The sequence below is a fragment of the Mytilus edulis genome, chromosome 4 (genome assembly GCF_963676685.1).
Source record: "Mytilus edulis chromosome 4, xbMytEdul2.2, whole genome shotgun sequence".
Classification (NCBI taxonomy): domain Eukaryota; kingdom Metazoa; phylum Mollusca; class Bivalvia; order Mytilida; family Mytilidae; genus Mytilus; species Mytilus edulis.
Genome location: NC_092347.1, coordinates 99,309,962 through 99,331,238, shown reverse-complemented (window position 1 = coordinate 99,331,238; position 21,277 = coordinate 99,309,962). Strand labels below are relative to the sequence as shown.

Here is a 21,277-nt window from a genome sequence, read left to right as displayed (position 1 = left end):
TTGTTGTTGTATCATAATGTAATTTTAACATGCTTAAGTACATGCAGTACAAATATATATGTACATACATTAACTCCGTTAAAATCATGACTATACAATCCTTTTTTGACAGTCATTGTACAGAAAAATGTGGTGGATTAAATAAAATGATTATTACACATCATTATAAAAAATCCTACCACATTTGAATACTGTATAATTATCAGACAACATGGAAAAGATCTAAGATGAGTAAACCTTTGGTCAAACAAATAGCTGACTTAATAGTGTATCCAATGATAGCCAAATAGAAAGGGACAAAAATAACTTACACCTAAATACTGGGCATCTCTTTCTAGGAGGGTAGCAAATTTCATCAGAAGTTTCCCCCTCTTGCTGGCATCCATTCGTCGCCATGGTGATCCAAGTTTGAAAGCCTCTTTTGCTGCAGCGACTGCCTTGTCTACATCTGCCTAAAATATAAGGACAATAATAGATATGGTTGATGGCTGCTTCAATGTCCAGTGGCAAATTAATATAGGGTACCAGAACATGTTAATGTAATATGAATATTAACCCTACTTTTTTAACATGCTAGTCCAAAGACAGATATGTCACCTTACCCAGTTACATTTATCTGACTCTCAGACTCTTACTCCTTAATACTTTGGGCCTAACTCAACTTCTTACTCCTTTATGCTTAATAAACTAACAAAGAACCAGAAAGTACCAACTTTGACACTGGACAATGTGTTATCCCACAACCTCCTAAAGACAAACATGTTCCCACCAGACTACAGAGGTGGTCAATAATAGAGAAGGCCAGATGATAATTACATTGATTGAAGGGTTAAGATAGTAACATCCATTGTATTTGTATATTTCAATTTCTATATCAAAATGAAAATATCTTGAGTTGATATCAAGCATAATCCTATTTTCACTTGTTATGAAACTTATAAATGTTTTGACAATATTCTATCTTTTTACATAAAGCTAAAGCATATTTTCAAAATTTTACAGATTTGACTAAATATCATCAATTTTCTTCATGAGTCTTGTTAGTGTTTGTTTATGACAATGTCCTTAAATATTTTACTGCTGTTTTTTAAATTATCTTGATCGTCATGTACATGATGTATGTAGCTATGATAACTAACTGTATGGTCAGCTAAATAGATAAAGTTTGTCAGTTTATCTCGTCCATATACATAAGGACTTATATATCATGTATATACGAATATACGTCCTTGATATACACAATGTACACATGGTTTATCAATACTTGTATTGACACACAGGTTTATAATCTAGAACATGTTTTTAATATAATTGAATTTACAGTGAAGTCAGCAAAATCTTTTCTTTTCACAAAACACGGAGGAGATTCATGCATATTATTACTCAATACAATTTTTGATCAATACAACTAAATAAATATCTGAACAGCCTATATAATCAATGAAACAGTTTCAAGAGTCATATATTGGTTGTATAAATCATTTCAGTGGTATATACCTGAAAGAATATCTGATAGCTTATATTTTCATCTTTTCACAACTGTCATTTGTCTATAATAACGAAACTACAAGTCTACCTATTGTAATGAGAGTATTAATTATGAATACAAGGGGATAAAACATCTTAGGTATAAAACCCCCTATCTTATTTGGTAAACGGACAGAAAGTCACAGGACAAAAAGTCACAGGACATAAAGTCACAAATTTGATAGGACAAAAAGTCACAGGACAAAAAGTCACAAATAATTTTTTGACAATTGTTGGAATATATAAGAGAAATATCTTGAAAATATTTACTTTTTAATACATATATTCATATTAAATTTAATGGAATTTATCATTCTACTTGAAAAATGAAGATTTATTTTATTTTAATCATGCAAAGGACATATTTCTTGGCACCATGAAGCCATTTGAGTGCCAATCTACTTTGACATTTTGTTTTCTTAACAATTATTTGATCATCTTTGATATTTTTTTGATAAATTTTGCTTACAAAGTTGGTTAATATACAATACATCAAGAAAAACACAAAAATATTTTTGTAAAAATAAGCATTTTTTATTCAAAGAAAATAATCAGAAAAAATGAATTGTGACTTTTTGTCCTGTGACTTTTTGTCCGTGACTTTTTGTCTGTGACTTTTTGTCCTGTGACTTTCTGTCCTACATTCTCTTATTTCTACTGTCTGATTGTAAGACCAATGATATGCTAAATGTAGATTACACCAGAAGCATCATTATCAGTTCATAAATACTACAGTACAATGTCCAATTGTTAATATCTCACAACTGAAGGTCATACCTTTTTTTCTATACCAGAAAATTAAAACGAACAGAAATATTATACCACAGAAATATAATATACCTCAAGGCAAAGTAGATTTAATTACAAGCAAAAATGTTAAAGTTTACAACTTAACAAAATTTACAATTATAACATACAAGTGTAGCTAAATTAAGTAATTTTTTTTGTTTCTAAAAGATGGTTTCAAAATGGCTATCATGATTATAACTCCTCTTTCAAATGTAATTACTGAATTTATGATTTAAAGGATTTAAAAGTCGTCCCCTTTAACTGTGAACACAGTCCCTTCTGTTCTAAAAATTTTGGGTCTGTCTCAGTTACATATATATGGTATCGTTTTGAATGGAATTTATCTTTCATTTTCATCCCAGTTTCTGTATGAGTTGAGGTTAAAAAATAAAATATCTTTTCATTTGTGATTTAATAGAGATCCAGATTAAATGATCAAAATAGAGGCAAAAGATGTCAAAGGGTTATCCAGATTCATTAGTAAAAATACAACACCAAACAGTGTCACAACTGAAAAAAGAGAAAACTAAAAAAGACAAACAACAGTCCAAGTTGTTCTCATCAATTTCTTGGATTTTGAACCAATCAACTTCATATCATGTGATGCCCAACAACATTTTTACTTGAACATTTTTCTCAAAGAAATTTTAAATGACAATTTACTCAACTGTACAACTGTTCAAATATTATCTAATTTGAATATAATTTGAATATGATAGAGATTCTCTGGTTTGATGCAATACTGCCACTGTAATATTAATCTGAATAGAAATAGAATTTTCAAAACAAAATCTGTAATTCATGTCAGACAAATAATACATATATAATCTTTCTGTCAAAAGCATTCCATTGATTTACTGGTAGAAATAATCAACAGTCACAGATCAAAAATGGGCTTTAAGGCTGAAATTGCTTTGTCAAATTTGAAGGGGCACTAGTAATCTGTCAAATTTGTGTTCATCCTTCGACTCAAATTCTTATATTTGACCTATGACATACTAAAACATATATATATCCAAATTATAAAGTCTGAAATAAGCAATTTACAATACATGGAATCAAAATATATGTATCAGAATTGTGTGTGCATTTTAGTCTAAACGTCAATGAGACCTCTGAAGAAGGGAATTTGAAGGTTATCAAACCATAAATATGGATATATATAAATAGATAATAAATTTGTGCAATTAGATTTTTCTAGGTCTGTTTGATTTCATATTCAAGGTTAAAAATATATGTAAATAGCCACTTTGGCATATATATAAAAATTCGTAAGGGTTGTCTCGCCTACTTTTGCTGAAACTCCCAGGCTCAACAAAAATGAGGAAAACAATCAATAAAAACATTCCTCTTGATACTATCTTTTGATTGTAAGAAGCTTCTGTCCAAGTTTGGTAAAAATTTCAGGATAGTTTATGAATCGAATAAATGTTTTAAAAACTTTAACTGCAGACTGTATGTAATGTTAACTGGAAGAATCAAAGCGCGAAAGCGCTGTAAAGGCAGTTAATTACAGGTTGTGTGTATTTCTAGTCCAGTTATATCATTATATAATTATCTTCCATAGAACAGAGGTGGTTTGTAGAATTTAAGATTTAGAGTTCTTTTGTACCTAGTTCACCTATATCTAGTCTACTGTTTACAGTATATTTTCTGTGCCTCCCATGAAATGCATTTTTAGCCATGGCCTTGTCAGTTTGCTTTAAATTTATGAGTTTGACTGTCCCTTTGGTGTCTTTCGTCCCTCTTCTTTAGACATATAAGAACTTTTCCTTTTCAATATAAAAAGACTATTTTTAATTATTGATTGTATACACACGACTCCCATAAAAAATAGTTCACAAAGATTGACTAGTCTCTGTACTGTGTGTATAGCAAGGACATCAAGTAACATAATGGTAAATGTACATAGTAACATGTCAACTTTTTTGATGACCATACCTGTCAACTGTCAGTATTTGCAGAGTATTTCCCCCAGCGAGCTCGAGGCTCCCAAATGGAAATTTTGTAAGAGCAATTTTGTCGACTATTTTAAAGAAAACAATTAATTCAACAATGGCTATGAGCTTGTTAATGCACGAAGAAGCCAAAAACCACATTAGAATATATTTGAAGGGAATCCATGACATATCGCCCCACTTTTTCACTAACTCGCCCCACTTTAAAAACAAGAGTGCACACTGAAATGTCTTGCCTTCTTTACTAATTATTGATATTATGTTGATATTCCTAATAATAAAGCGTTATTACAACTGTCACATAATCTTAACATAAACCAAGAAAACTAAACATTGACCTTTGAACCATGAAAATGAGGTCAAGGTCAGATAAACCATGCCAGGTAGGCATGTACAGCTTACAATTCTTCCATACAACAAATAAAATTGACTTATTGCTTATAGTTTAAGAAAAACAGACCAAAACACAAAAGCTTAACACTGAGCAATGAACCGTTAAAAATGAGATCAAGGTCAAATAAAACCTGTGCGACTGACATGTAGATCATGAAATATTTCCATACACCAAATATAGTTGACCTATTGCATATAGTATTAGAAAAAAAGGCCAAAACTCAAAAACTTAAATTTAACCACTGAACCATGAAAATGAGGTCAAGGTCATATGACACCTACCAGGTAGACCTGTACACCTTACAACCATGCCATACACAAAATATAGAAGACCTATTGCAAACAGTATAAGAAAAACAGACCAAAACACAAAACTTAACTATAACCACTAAACCATGAAAATGAGGTCAAGGTCAGATGACACCTGGCAGTTGGACATGTACACCTTAGAGTGCTTCCATACACCGAATATAATAGACCTATTGCTTATAATATCTCACTCTCAGATATGAACTTGACCACCAAAACTTAACCTTGTTCGCTGATCCATGAAATGAGGTCGAGGTCAAGTGAAAACTGTCTGAGGGGCAAGAGGACCTTGCAAGGTACGCACATACCAAAAATAGTTATCCAATTACTTACATGTATAATAAGAGAGAATTTAACATTCCAAAAACTTTAACTTTTTTTTCAAGTAGTCATGTCACTGAACCATGAAAATGAGGTCAAGGACATTGGACATGTGACTGACGGAATCTTCGTAACATGAGGCAACCATATACAAAGTAGGAAGCATCCAGGTCTCCCACCTTCTAAAATATAAAGCTTTTAAGAACTGAGCTAACATCGCCGCCGCTGTATCACTATCCCTATGTCGAGCTTTCTGCGACAAAAGTCGCAGGCTCGACAAAAAAACTGCCCCAACCTGGATTACCAAATCACCCCACTTGTGAACTGTGTTAAATCCCGTTAATATTACTCCTGCCAACTGGTCCCATCTAATGGAAATGGGTGAAATCTAGATAAATATATTATTAACCAGGATGAATTTAGTAATGCCAACTCGCCCTGGCACTTATGGAAAAAGATATTATTCCATTGAATATAAGTTATATTCCTTATATTGCATTTTGATACATTTAACTGGTTTCTTTTCAATTGTTATGCAAATAACTAAGCTTCAAAACTTACAGTTATTCTTCAACAATCATTTTTTTTTTTAGAATTATAATCTCAGTATATATCAATAATAGTAATTAAATTAATTTTCAGTTTGTTTGTATTCTGTGTAGATTAGTTTTCATTAATTGAAAGTGGTGCAAGTTTTTATTTTTAATTGTATATATATTAATCTAAGTATTACCGTTTTTTTATAAGTAGGGCGAGTTGGCAGGAGTAATATTAAACATGATCTAACCAATTTCACATGTGGGGCGATTTGATAAATCAGTTTGTGGCGTTTTTTTAAAAAGTGGGGCGATTAGCCAGTGGGGCAACTTGTCCTGCTTCCATTTGAAGGCCCCCTTGAAGGTTTTGTATGACTATATGGACCATCTTTCACGTAAAACCCCCATGTGCATTTTGAAAAGTTGGCAGATATGTTTCTAACTCCAGGCAAAATCTACCGGTATGAATGAAAAAGAAGTTCTCAATTAAGGCTCTGTGGCCATAACAGCTGTCTCATTAGCATTTTAACCACTTCCCATATTAGCAATTAAAACAATAGAAGAAAATTATTCAACGCAAAAACAAAAATTGCTTGTAAATATGAAATTCTCTTTACGGTATGAGTTTTTCTCATTGTTTGAGATTGTACAGTAGTACCTGTAACTGCTTATACCTATTTCTTATTCACTTTTGCTTGATAAACTCACTAAATATCAAATACATTGTACCACATCTCCTTATTTTTATAAGCATTCCAATAACATGAACAATTGTAATTCAATTCTATATACCAAGGCAAAATGAACTGCACCACTTTCATTCACTAGTATGCATCTTTTGGCAAAATACAAGTTCTTAAATGACACAATATATATTTATTGATAAAAAAATAAAATTTAGTATACAACTCTTTAACAGGTATAAAAAAGCACAGCTGTGTCATAACTTGTGAAATCTGTGCTGAAAACATAGACATTGATGGTATTTGAGTAATTCCATATGCGAAGCTCAACATTAGCTCGTCAGTTGGTGGTGGACAGTTATAGTTCGTTTCTGCAGGCTAGGATGAATGACTTTTCAGGAAAACCAATTTCACAAATCAAAACTTTCCTCTAGATTTCTCCTACAATATTCATCCAGTTTAGTTCTTTTGTTTTAATTGGACACCGTCCTGATTTTTAATTTTGCAAACCATTCAGTGCTTGCAAATGGTGCATGAAAATAGGATGGGTATGGCAGTAGACATGTCTCTTTAAAGTGGGTTTGTGCCCTGAAAAAAAGTTTTATAACTTAAGTTTTTTTGAAACTTGTGTAACACACATACCCAAATAACTATAACATAGAAGAGAGCATCTTTCGTGTCAATGTTTTGTTCCTGTTTACATTGTCATTGATATTTTTTCCAAAAGCCTGAGGCATAACTCATGAATTCCTGTCATTACATCCTAAATTAACATAATTACTGCTAGAATAATTATCAGTATGATATACATACACTATCATTGTACAGCCCAAGTCTTCAGTATATATAATTGTTGCATTCATTCACTCCTGTGTTCAGTCGTTCAAAAATATTTAAACATCAACAAATGAACTTTAATAAGGATAAGAAAACACTAGAAAAGATACGTACATACAACCCGTGTTTAAGTGTATTTGAAAGAGAAATATATCTGGTTAAACGATGTATAAAGGAGGAAAAATTGTAGATATTGCATTACGATGCTTTATACCTAATAGCACGTGGATATGTTTACATATTTAGACTTGACCCAGTATGACCCGTACCTTGTAGGTCACCGCCGTCGTTTAAACACTAGACTACAGTCGTGTAAGACAATAAAAAGCTTAAGCCCGTACTATTTGTGTGAAGTAAATGTGTTTGTTCTGTACATTTAAATTGTTTTACCTGATAGCAATTACGGACGTATATCTATCCGTTTCCTTCTCAATTCACTTTGTCAAATTCTTCGAGGTCTTCATTAATGTAGCGATCGATAGTGAGTCGGAGTATAACGACTGGATTATTCGGGTTAGTAGATTGGCTGGTACCCGATCGTAATGTTACACATCACATATATCCAATAGCTAATACCCGGAACGTAGTACCGGGAACCAGGATAATACGTAGACAACATACATAACTAGAACCGAAATTGAAAACGCTTTACGGTTTCTCGTTCATAAACCGAATTCCGCTTTGAATTATAGAAGATGCAATATTAATCATGTTCAGTCGACTTTTCATTGTTATATCAACGTCTGAACTAATTAAAGAATCTTTAGATGTCAGTCAGATAACACTCGACCTCTTTCCACACGGAATACACATAATGATAGTTTGTAGTCAGGTTGACTGCTTATAATGCAAAATACACACTAATAACAAGTTCTATAAAACGAACAATACACACTGATCGTTTCTTTAGTCCCCAATGTAAATGAAAGAAACAAAAACCATATTATACCATAAAAAGAAGAGGAGAAATTCGAACATTTCCGGATCTTTTTCTGGCCAAAAGACCCCCTGCAAAGATTGCGTATGAAAAGATGAACCTCATGACTTAAAAGTCAGGCCTTAAAGCACTGCCTTTAAAAACTAAGTCCATTTATAAGTAAAATACAGATACACAGGTACCAAATATTAACAAAATTTCCTTTCTAGATACTAGCTTTTGATCATAAACAAGCTTCTGTCCAAGTTTGATACAAATTTTAAATAGTATAAGAAAGTTATTAAATTTTTAAAAAATTTAACCACAGAGTGAATGTGTTGTTTCCTGGCAGAAAACCTAAGTCCATTTAAAAGTATAATACGAAAAAAATGGATTTATTTTTTTACAAAATTTACTTCTGGATACTATCTTATGATCATCAACATTAGCTTCTGTCCAAGTTTGGTACAAACCCAGGATAGTTAAAAAAAGTTATTAAAATTTTAAAAACTTTAACCACAAAGTGAATGTTATGTTTCCCTGCAGAAAATCTAAGTCCATTTATAAGTAAAAAACAGAAAAAATGGAATATCAATTTTGCAAACTTTACTTCTGGATACTATCTTATGATCATAAACAAGCTTCTGACCAAGTTTGGTAGAAATCCAGTATAGTTTAAGAAAGATACTCAAATTTTAAAAACTTTAACCACAGAGTGAATATAATGTTTCTCCGCAGAAAAACTAAGTCCATTTATAAATAAAATACAGAAAAAATAGGATTTTATTTTTACTAAATTTACTTCTGGATACTATCTTATGATCATAAACAAGCTTCTGTCCAAGTTTGGTAGAAATCCAGTGTAGTTTAAGAAAGTTATTAAATTTTCAAAAACTTTAACCACAGAGTGAATATTTGTGGACGCCGCCGACGACGACGCCGACGACGGAATGTAGGATCGCTTAGTCTCGCTTTTTCGACTAAAGTCGAAGGCTCGACAAAAATGAGTTTTTGATGGTAGAATCTGTCAATCAAAAATGGTTTACACTGGTTTCACTTTCAATGTTGACATTCATGGCACGTCACATGAATGGTTTGACTTGTCAAGTCTAGGCCACTTATCAGTTGTTTGTGCTCAATTTGAAAGTATTTATTTAGATCATCAATTCTTTTGCATTCAAGAAATTTTCAAACATGGAAACAATTAATTTTGGGAATGATTAAATAGTCATTTTGATTTTTTTGCGGAAAATAATTTTTTGACCAGGAGGTGGGAGGGGAAACACACATATTTTTATTATTTTACTTACATGAACAAAATGAAGAATGATTGAACAAAAAAATCAAAGATAATTTTTATCTAATATATATCTCGTAGCTAGTGCAGCCCCTTTCAGCTTGCACTAATTGAGTGTGTATGTCCATTAGAAAACTATCATTTACATGTACCGTTTACAGGGACGAAACTTCATTCAAAGGCTTATTTCTGTTAGAGACTTATAACCCTATCACACCAGACACACATACCTTATCACCTTCTTGTATGTCACATATTTTTTCTCCTGTGGCAGGATTGATGGTTGGGAAAACCTTTCCACTGACAGAATTTACAAACTCATTGTTGATAAAAATCTACAAACATAAATCATTTATGATTAACATGACTAAAACATGAATCAATTTCTAATGAGAGACCAGCAAAATCAAATATAAAATTATATAAAGGTAAAATAAAAAATTGACAGATTGTTTTGTCACCCCCTGTATCATGTGTATGTCATGTATGTTTTTTTTCTTAGTGGTAAAATGTGATGTTGAAATTAAAATAGCAATGCATGTACTTTCACATCTATATAAATATAATGCAAAATAATCGAAATCTCAAGACAATGACTGAAGGGGCTTGGCCAAATAATCTCCATGGAAATAAGATGTACCGACTGCTAATACAACCGAAACCATTGACCATGTTGACTTAACACTGTGATGATCTACGTAATTTCCCACCAATAATCATGAACTTTAAACATGCAAGTTTCCCACCAATAATAATGAACTTTAAACATATAAGTACCCGGCCACGTCCACTTTTATTTTTTGTCTATCTGATGAGTTAAGCCTTTATCAACTGATTTTTATAGTTCGTTCTTATGTTGTACTGTTATACCACTGTCCCAGGTTAGGGGGAGGGTTGGGATCCCGCTAACATGTTTAACCCCACCACATTATTTATGTATGTGCCTGTCCCAAGTCAGGAGCCTGTATTTCAGTGGTTGTGGTTTGTTTATGTGTTACATATTTGTTTTTCTTTCATTTTTTTACATAAATAAGGCCGTTGGTTTTCTCGCTTGAATTGTTTTACATTGTCTTATCCGGGCCTTTTATAGCTGACTATATGCGGTATGGGCTTTGCTCATTGTTGAAGGCCGTACGGTGACCTATAATTGTTAATGTTTGTGTCATTATAGTGTTTTGTGGATAGTTGTCTCATTGGCAATAATACCACATCTTCTTTTTTATAAACTATCCCAAAAGTTTCAAAGTCAATAGATCATAACTAAGGGCCAATTAGCTTAAACAACTACATACCAAATATTATTGGACTCTTTATACCATGCATATTAGTGTAAAAGTTCTAAAACTGATCTAATAACAAACATGACAAACTTAAACAAATTATTGATATCGGGTTGGTGATATCCCATGATATCCCCAAAAGAAGAATACCTCAGTCTTGCTTTTTGACTTAGTAAATCAAGACAGTAAAAACAGATCTGATATAAATGGAAGTCTTATATGAGTAGAGGCCCTGAGATATATATAATTTATTATCGCGTTTTTGTGCATTTTTCCTTTGATAATTTTTTGTGATAATTTTCATATCATGCTACATGTACTCGCTTGAGATGGAAAATTATCGCTAAAAACTTAAAGGAAACTTGTGGCGTTGCTAATGAAATTGACAATGTTGTCATAGGTAAAATAGCGATAAACATTCATCTCAACTCGATTGATTTTCTCGCTTTTGCCGATCCGGCTCAAGCGAGAATATCAATCTCGTTGAGATGATCAAGTTCAACGATAATCTATAAGAAATGATAAGTATAATTTACCATGCCATCCAAAATAATAGCATATATATACAATTTAAGTAACTGAACATCTTGAGAAAGAAACATAATATAAATATGTGTCAACAACAATTTCTTTTTAAAAAGAAACATCTATCATGACTACATATGTTGTAGAAATTACAGATTTGATGATTTAAAGATAAATTAAAAGGTCTTTCACAGATTTGTATATACATGTGCTTTCTAACCAATGTTCTGAGCACCTTTTTAAAAAAGAAATCAATCAGTTAATACATGAAATAGTAAACTTATTAAAAATATAATTGTAGGTTTTTTTATTATAAATTATTTTAGTTTTATTAAGCGAAACAAGGTTGTATGCAAAGTTTTAGCAAATTTGACTTCTTTTTTTATATGTCATAGATTTTACAACAAACATTTGCTAAAAATTTGCATGCAACCTGGTCTTGCTTAATCAGTCAGGGGACTTACTTAAACAAGTGATTTTCTAAATCACTGATTCAAGTAACATTATTTACATAAAGGTTGGAAGTTAGAGTTGTCTTTCTTTAATAATCACCTATTTAAGTAGTACAAATTAATCACTAGAAGAAGTGATCAAATTTTATTTTAGCTTTAAATATAGAATACTAATGATCCAGGGACTAATTATGTTTCTAAACTTATCAGAACCAACATCTGGGTTGTCTAGGATGACCAGGTCATTTCAGGTGATGACCTTGTACTGAATCTAGAATAATGACAAAAAAATCACTTGTTTAAGTATCAGACCTCAATTTCCTTCCCAAAAATCACTTCTTTAAGTATCATTCTTTTAATAACCCCCACTAATTTCAACACCCCCGAAACAGTGGAATTTTTATCGTGAACAGTAGAATTTTATTACATAATCTGAAAGATGAAACCTTGAAAAATACTCCCACTGCTGTGAAAATTCTTTTAAGAAAGTATCAGTTCATTATTCAAAGCCATTATTATAGCATTTTTTCAATTAAAATAGAATTTTCATCTAAATGAGACATTAGTAACACACAGCCTGTTAACTGTTCAGTATACCATTTTCATAAGTTCTGTATATATTTTGTACTAATTAATAAAGATGCATATCATTATTTTTTAATATTTATGTCATTTATGATATATTTTAGAAATTTTATATAATGTACATTGTTGTCCACATTCTTTAAAACTTCTTCATTTGGTTTTTGGTCAATTATTTCCAATGACTAGTTTTCTTTAATATAAAGAGTGAAAAAAAATGTCAAGTACTGTACCTGAGTGTATTTAATTTCTGGATTCCTAATTGGTGGTGGAAAATTTGCCATTGTAAGATTAGTTACTGCTAAACGCCTTCAAAGTATGACAAGTTTCTTACTATCAACTTTCTATGTCACGTGATCTTGATATGTACTGAACCCTTACTCGATACTGGATATAATCGAACCAGTATAGAAGTTTACATAGTAACTTCCCTTGTATTTCCCGCCATATTTCCATTCACGAAAAACATGATTCTAAATATAAAAACCAATACAATGTCCTAGTCAGTAGAAAAGTAAGACATGCACAACATTTAAGAGACTTAATTATTGTTTTTGGTTTTACTCCAGAATGCTGTTATAATTACCTTGAACATGTGCCAACTTAAAATATAAAATTTACTTTTACCTGTTTACCTGTTTACTTGATATCATTAATAATTAACTTTCACTTTCGCTTTCAATTTTCTGGAATCATTAGAAATGTAACATGTGACAGGAATGTCTATTGGCAACCATTATGTTTGACTGGAAACATTTTCTCTGTGGAATTAGTGAGGTAAATTAATGTTTTAAATACATTTTTGAAAACTACCAGAGGTTTACATTTGTTTAGCAGGTTGTATTATTCACATTCATAGGTATTAAACCCAAAATCAGATATCAATTTACAGTGATAAAACATCAAATTATGGTATGAGCTATCCCTAGTCCAAATAATGACGTCTTGAAAGGCTATTACATGTTTTTTCTTTGACGCCTTAAGGTAGTCCAAATAATTATGACGTCTTGAAAGGCGTCAAAGAAAAAAAATATAATAGCCTTTCAAGACATCATGATTATTTGGACTAGAGCTATCCCATGTTGTGCAGCCCTCAAAGTAGCTTCTGAAATGACGTGGCCAGCTGGCCACCAGGGTTCTGATAGCATTTTTCGTTCAACTTAATGTGTATTCAGGTCTTTATGTGTAATCAGGTATTGGATATTTTTATGCCCCACCTATGATAGTAGAGGGGCATTATGTTTATTATGCCACCTAAGATATTGTGCCAACTACAATAGTAGAGGGGCAATTATGTTTTCTGGTCTGTGCCTTTGTTCGTCTGTCTGTTGGTCGTATATAGTCCCGCTTTAGGTAAGATAAGATAAGATAAGATAAGAAATTTTATTTCAAGTCGGGTTATATTAAATACAAACATAAGCTCTGTAGAGCTTTTTGCCGACATTAATAACAATAACAACACACATATTAAGATACATAAAACACACATATGAGACATACAAATTATGATAGCTATATTGCTAGTAAAAAGTTCATAAATAAAAAGCATAGCACATGCAAGCAAAGCACTAAAACTGAAACATAAGCACATGCAAAGCAGAATGAAATAAATAAAGCAAACTAATTTCTATAAGCTACATGGAACAAACATTTAACACAAAATAAAATAAAGGTATTAAGCTCTGCAGGAGCCACACCTGCATGAGTTGCCATTCCAGTTGTTGATCATACTTTTAAACTGGTTTAGGTTTGTCTGTGCACGGATCGTGTCAGGCAACTCATTCCATAGTGTAGCTCCAGCATATCTTAATGAATGAAGGCCAAAATGTGTGGTTCTCACCTGTGGAATTTCAACAGTTTGTTGTTTTCTAAAAGTATAAGATACATTTTTAAAATTAATGATATCATGGAGATACACCGGTGATTCTTTATGTAATATTTTAAAAGTTTCTATTGCCATCATTCTTAGGCGTCTTATTTTTAAAGAAGGTAAACCAGATTTTAACAACAGAGTTTCATAATCACTATCAAAATCTTCATATATGAACCTCAAGGCACGTTCTTGTATTTTTTCCATCTTTTTAGTATTACCCTCCCCACAAAAATGCCAAACCACAGGACAATAATTGAAATTAGACATAATATATGAATGATAAATAGTTAACCTTCCCAATTTAGATAGATGTTTTCCAATTCTTTTAAGAACATTTAACTGCCTTGATGCTTTTTTACAAATATCAGAGATATGAGTTTTAAACTTGAGTTGATAATCTATTGTCACCCCCAGGAGCTTTACCTCAGTGTCACATAAAATTTCATTCCCGTCCAAATTGAATTTAATATTCCCACTTTTTGATTTATTCCCAACAGCAATAGCCTGAAATTTATCTGGATTAGCTTTCATTTTGTTATTAGCAAACCAATCAATTAAAACAGCACTTTCCTTTTCCAAAGATTTAACTAATCCATTTAGGTCTGGTCCTGAGTGTGACAATGTATTATCGTCTGCATAATTATACAGTTCATTTTCTTTCACAAAATTGAAAATGTCGTTTAGAAAAATATTAAAAAGCACAGGACCCAAAATCGAGCCCTGCGGTACACCTTTATAGATATTTTGCCAGGTACTAAAATATGCACCGACTTTTACACACTGTTTCCTATTTGATAAATAATTATCAATTAAATTAAGTGCCTCATTTGACAGGCCATATGCCTTCAATTTTAAAAGAAGTAAATTATGGGGTAAGCAGTCAAAGGCCTTAGAAAGGTCCATTAGCACAGCAGCCACATATAAATTTTGATCGACTGCTTTTTTCCAGTCCTCAATGACTTTTAAGTTTTTGGTCAAGGTAGTTTTTGATGCAGTTGAAGTCCAATCAACTTTAAACTTTGTACACATGTTCCCTATGATATGATCTTTCTAATTTTAATGCCAAATTAAAGTATTGACCCCAATTTCACGGTCCACTGAACAAAGAAAAAGATAGTGTTAAGCTCAGGTTAAAGTTTTGGATAAAGTTTTTGGTCAAGGTATTTTTTGATGAAGTTGAAGTCCAATCAACTTGAAACTTAGTACACATGATCCTTATGATATGATCTTTCTAATTGTAATGCCAAATTAAAGTATTGACCCCAATTTCACACTCCACTGAACATGCAAAATGATAGTGCGAGTGGGGCATCCGTGTACTATGGACACATTCTTGTTATGCATGTTTTAACTAGTTGAACATTTTGCATGATTGTTGGTTTAATGCTGTTAGAATTTGCCTGAAAAAAACCCACCTTAAGTGCTCCTTAAGTTGTCTCTTTTCTTGTTCTTATTTTCTCTTAATTACTAAAACAGCATTCGAGACCACAATTATTTCATAATGCATTTCTTTAAGAACATAAATGAAAATTTAAAGAAACTTTTACAGTGTGTTGTACTACTTATGGGACATATTATATCAATATTATAGAAAACTTCATCAGCTCTAACTCAAAATATGGACAATTTTATGTTTTAAAAGGGTGTCTTGAAATCTTTTGATAGCTTCTGAACTGCTAATTTTTAACCTTTTTCCACTGGACCAAATCACTTACTGGTAAATAGTTAAAACAACACAAATTATAATTATGTAATTGAATTATTTTTTAATTGATTAATTGAGTATAAAACTAACCAAAACATTGGACAATGGTCATTTAATGATGAGAAAACTTTAAATAATGAATAAATGAATTCATTATTAACAATGTAACGAATGATTTATCATGTTATTAATTCATTTTTAACAATGTAACGAATGATTTATCATGTTTAATCCAACCCAACAATTAATTAAAAATAGAAATTATTTAAATATATATATTTTATCAAATATCATTGGATGCCAAATTGACTTCAAATGGGTGCCGATTTGACTAGATGCCGAATAAAACAGGTGCCTATTTGACTTTTTCTATGGTTGCCGATTTGACTTGTACCTATTTTAAGTTCACCTGGCCGTGGCCCAAAGGGCCACATGAGTTTTTCTCATCAACTTTTACAAAAATCTTCTCCTGTGAAACTACTCGGCCAAATTTTACCAAACTTGGCCACAATCATCATTGGGGTATTTTGTTTAAAAAATGTGTACAATCCAACCCACAAAGATGGACACCATGGCAAAAAATAGAACATAGGAGTTAAATGTTGATTTAGGCTTAAATCTCTGAAACCAAAGCATTTAGAGCAAATCTGACATGGGTTAAAATTGTTTATTAGGTCAAGATCTATCTGCCCTGAAATTTTCAGACAAATAGAACAACCTGTTGTTGGGTTACTGCAAAAAATTAGTAATTTTAAGGAAATTTTGCAGTTTTTGGTTATTATCTTGAATATTATTATAGATAGAGTTAAACTGTAAACAGCAGTAATGTTCAGCAAAGTAAGATCTACAAATAAGTCAACATGTCCAAAATGGTCAGTTGACCCCGGAGTAATGGCCCTTTTTAATATAGTAAATTTTTAACAAATTTTCTTAAGTTTTTGATTTTTTTTTTTCAAAAATCTTCTCTGAAACTACCATTTAAGATGAATTTAACCAAAGTTGTAACCAATCATCACTAGGGTATGTAGTTTAAAAATTGTATCTGATGACCCTGCCTGCGAACCAAGATGGCTGACATGGCTAATATTAGTACATATAGGGTAAAATGCAGTTGTTGGCTCATATATCTAAACTCAAAGCATTTTGAGTAAATCTTTTAAAAACAAAATTGTTCATTAGGTCCAGATCTATTTGCCCTATTTTTAATCCATTCAGGCAACCTGTTGTTGGATTACTGCCCCTTAATTGGTAATTTTAAGAACATTTTTCAGCATTTTGTTATTATCTTGAATATTATTATCGATAGAAATAAACTGTTAAAAGCAATAATGTACAGCAAAGTAAGACTAACATATAAGTCAACATGACCAAAATGGTCAATTGACCCCTTAAGGGCATACGATACAGTTTTGATCCTGTATTTACAAGTTCATGAAAATTTGCATATAGGCTATTTTCTACCTGATATAATGAAATAAAAAATTAACCTTCATGTGCTACTTTTTGAGTAAAATGAGGTCGAAATTTTGTATATTTGCTCAAAATTCTGATTTGTGGCCGTAAATTCGTTTTCGAAAGAAAGACATAACTTTTTTGTTATAAAAGATAAACACAAATTGTTTTTTGTTAAATAATCGGTAATTTCTGTATTTATACATATCCTAAAAAAATATGCATTTTTTATTCAGAAATAACTCATATTTATCAAATGTTCATGAATTGAGGAAAAACGTCATTTTTTACTGCATGTTTATCATAATTTTAAAAAATCCTCTATTTACAGTTTTATAAAATTTGGGTCACATAATCTCCCTGCAAAATGAAACAAAATGCCGTTTTGAAAAATAGGGGTCCATGAACTCGTTTTCAAATAAAATCAGTTTGAATGATAAAAATCAGTCGAAAAATGCATCTTTTCCCGATATGTCACAGTTTGACGTCGCGAAAATAACAAATTACGTTAGCAACGTCATTACCTTCCCTGTAACTGTATTGTATGCCCTTAAGGAGTTATTGCCCTTTATAATAAATTTTTAACAATTTTCATAAATTTTGTTGTTTACAAAATAATTTCCACTGAAACTTCTGTGCCAAGTTCTTTATAGATAGAGATAATTGTAAGCATCAAGAATGTTCAGTAAAGTAAGATCTACAAACACATCACAATCACCAATACACAATTTTGTCAGAATCCATCTGTGTCCTTTGTTTGATATGCACATAGACCAAGGTGAGTGACACAGGCTCTTTAGAGCCTCTAGTTTTCTATCTAAACAACCCTTGCTAAATAGGAATATAATTTTTTGTTTTGTGTTTTCATATATACTGTCGAGTGTAGAAAATAGTTTGTATAAATTACAATTAACAATCTGTGACATTTAGCGGTAGTCCAAAGCCAAGACTTTTGCAGAAGCACTGGTGATTGCCCCATAGGTCATGAACATCTGAAATTGTTTGTGAAATTGTAGCTGGTATTTTATTAAATCTCTGTTGTAGACTTTGAGAACAAGTTACAAAATTGTCCCTGACCTTGTTTCATCTGTTTACTGACGAAATCGAGAATAAGGCTCAACCATGTGCTTTCAATATACACAATCTACAAATGCTAATTGGTTTCTTTCTAACAGCACGTTATAGTCAAAGTTGTGACTGAGAGCAAAATACGAAAATAGATGTGGCATTTTCAGTCAATGCTTATACAAATGACCTACAATTGCCTGATGCAATAAAGCGCTGATAAAATCAAGATTAAATCTAAAAGGCGCTTGAAATATAGTATAAATTTGTGTTACTTTCAAGAGCTCAGATATATTTTTTTAACCTGACTGATCATGGCAAATTCTTCAGTTGCCAGATCTTCAATATTCTTAGATAGCCCATATCATGCGACCAGATGTGCCTTTTTTGTTGCCAATTAGCTTATGAAGTCACCAAGGCGACCATTTCAGTAGACTGCATTTAGGGCTGTTGTGGAACTTGCACTTCCATGATGAAACTACAGATATCTGTCATCTAAATTTCCATTAAAATGTTCACTCTTGCTAAAATTGTAACAAATTCTTAAAACATGTTAAAAAAAAAAGCTATAAAATTAAACGAAAAAAACAAGACATAGCTGTTTATTTTATATAAATAATAAAAAATCTTCCTGTAAGAGTGTAATACAAGAACCAGATTTTTAATGACATTTACCAATTATAGAAAAAGGAATAGATGCCTATCTACCATGTCCACCAATTCTTTTCTTATGCTTAGTGTTCCTTAGTGGAATGGGCATTGAGTTTAACCCTTGTCCGTCAAAGTACATGTAAAATGTATTGCAAACAAATTATAGATTTTAGTTAGGAATCTACAATTTGTATGCTTATTAAAAAAACTGAATATTAAACCATAAGTCGAGGGAAAACAAACAACTCTATGTGACTCCACAATAAAAACAATGACTAAACTACTACTAGTCCAGAAAATGATTTACAGAAAACTAAAGATAAAGATGTTTTGGTGGAGTTATGACATTTAATGAGATAAAGTGGAGATAAGTCATAACACATTGATTTCCAGAAAATTTAAATAGGAAAATGAAAGTAAAAAAATTCTGAAAATCAAATGGGGAAATTTTTATAAATTTGAAACCTGTGAGGACACTCCTTATATTTTATACTTACATATATAATGCTCTTAACACACAATGCTTTATACATCCAGAAATTAAGAACCAGCAACAATGGATGGTGGTCGTGAAAAAAAGAGGAAACCTAAAAACCCATCAGATGATGTACCCAAGAAACGACGGTTACATGACAGTTGTGTTGAAGAGTTGAAGGATATGACAGACAGGGATAATGATACATCTCTAGAAAGGGAGGAGAAAGAACCACCTACAATGGAACAAACCAGTAAGGAGGATCATTCCAAAGGTTCTGGTAAGGCAAATAGATTTATATAATATCAGTCATAAAGAAAAAATCAATAATCCTGATAGCCCACTGACTATTATTGTGACATAGGGGCGTTATTATCTTGTCATGAAACTTGTTTGCTGTGTATGAAAAAGAAGATGTGGTACGATTGCCAATGAAAAGTTCAAAATGACACAATCATTAACAACTATAGGTCACCGTACGGCCTTCAACAATGAGCAAAGCCCATACCAATACATTATAATCATTTCCTACCAGTCATAGAATAGTTAAATAAAATTGAGAATGGAAATGGGTAATGTGTCAAAGAGACAACAACCCGACCAAATAAAAAACAACAGCAGAAGGTCACCAACAGGTCTTCAATCTAGGGAGAAATTCCCGCACCCGGAAGCGTCCTTCAGCTGGCCCCTAAACAAATATATACTAGTTCAGTGATAATGAACGCCATACTAATTTCCAAATTGTACACAAGAAACTAAAATTAAAATAATACAAGACTAACAAAGGCCAGAGGCTCCTGACTTGGGACAGGCGCAAAAATGCGGCGGGGTTAAACATGTTTGTGAGATCTCAACCCTCCCCCTATACCTCTAACCAATGTAGAAGAGTAAACGCATAACAATACGCACATTAAAATTCAGTTCATTAGAGAAGTCCGAGTCTGATGTCAGAAGATGTAACTAAAGAAAATAAACAAAATGACAATAATACATAAATAACAACAGACTACTAGCAGTTAACTGACATGCCAGCTCCAGACTTCAATTAAATTGACTGAAAGATTATGATTTCATCATATGAACATCAGGCACAATCCTTCCCGTTAGGGGTTTAGTATCATACCATCATAACATATATGAGAAGAACATAACCCGTGTCATGCCAACAACTGTTTTTAGAATAAATGTGTTTAGTTCCGATATGTATGCCATTCCATGAGTAATATTTATGATTGAACATTTTAAGCATATAGTTCATTTCTGGAATCATGTCTTTCACCGGAAAAGATTGTCAATTTTTGCACGCCTTTATGACGACATTTACCAGATAGAAGGGGCACCTGTCTCCTTGCTCTATTGAAGGTTACCAGCACTTTCATAAACATCATTCTGTAGGATACATATAGTCATAATTCATGTTCTGTAAGTACATAATCGTGATTGCCGTTTGAATGAGGGAGGATGACCATCCTTTTAGATTAAAATTTCCCAAATATTTTGTGCAGAAGACATGTGTTTGAAATTTTATGCATACATTTTTGTCACTTGGTGATGGAAGTCACATGACAGATTCGTTTGAGAACCGTATCCTTGAACTGGCCTTCATGACATTTAGGAGCTCCCTCTCTACAGAAATATTTGGGAGGAGCAG

The 21,277-nt window shown here is 32.0% G+C and overlaps 2 protein-coding genes across 2 annotated transcripts in view; one reads left to right on the top strand and one right to left on the bottom strand.

Moving 5' to 3' along the window:
• Positions 1 to 13,038, bottom strand: part of LOC139521253 (retinal dehydrogenase 2-like) — a 36,948-nt gene extending 23,910 nt beyond the window's left edge. Inside the window, exons 1-3 of the mRNA XM_071314722.1 lie at positions 12,639 to 13,038; positions 9,797 to 9,901; positions 312 to 452 (exon numbers count right to left, since the gene is read on the bottom strand). Coding sequence (XP_071170823.1) covers positions 312 to 452; positions 9,797 to 9,901; positions 12,639 to 12,689 — 297 coding nt within the window. The 5' untranslated portion in view covers positions 12,690 to 13,038. The remainder of the gene's footprint in view (positions 1 to 311; positions 453 to 9,796; positions 9,902 to 12,638) is intronic.
• A 49-nt stretch (positions 13,039 to 13,087) lies between these two features.
• LOC139521250 (sacsin-like) overlaps positions 13,088 to 21,277 on the top strand; it is a 53,797-nt gene continuing 45,607 nt past the window's right edge. The window contains exons 1-2 of the mRNA XM_071314715.1: positions 13,088 to 13,182; positions 19,689 to 19,906. Of these exons, the coding sequence (XP_071170816.1) occupies positions 19,708 to 19,906 (199 nt within the window). The 5' untranslated portion in view covers positions 13,088 to 13,182; positions 19,689 to 19,707. The remainder of the gene's footprint in view (positions 13,183 to 19,688; positions 19,907 to 21,277) is intronic.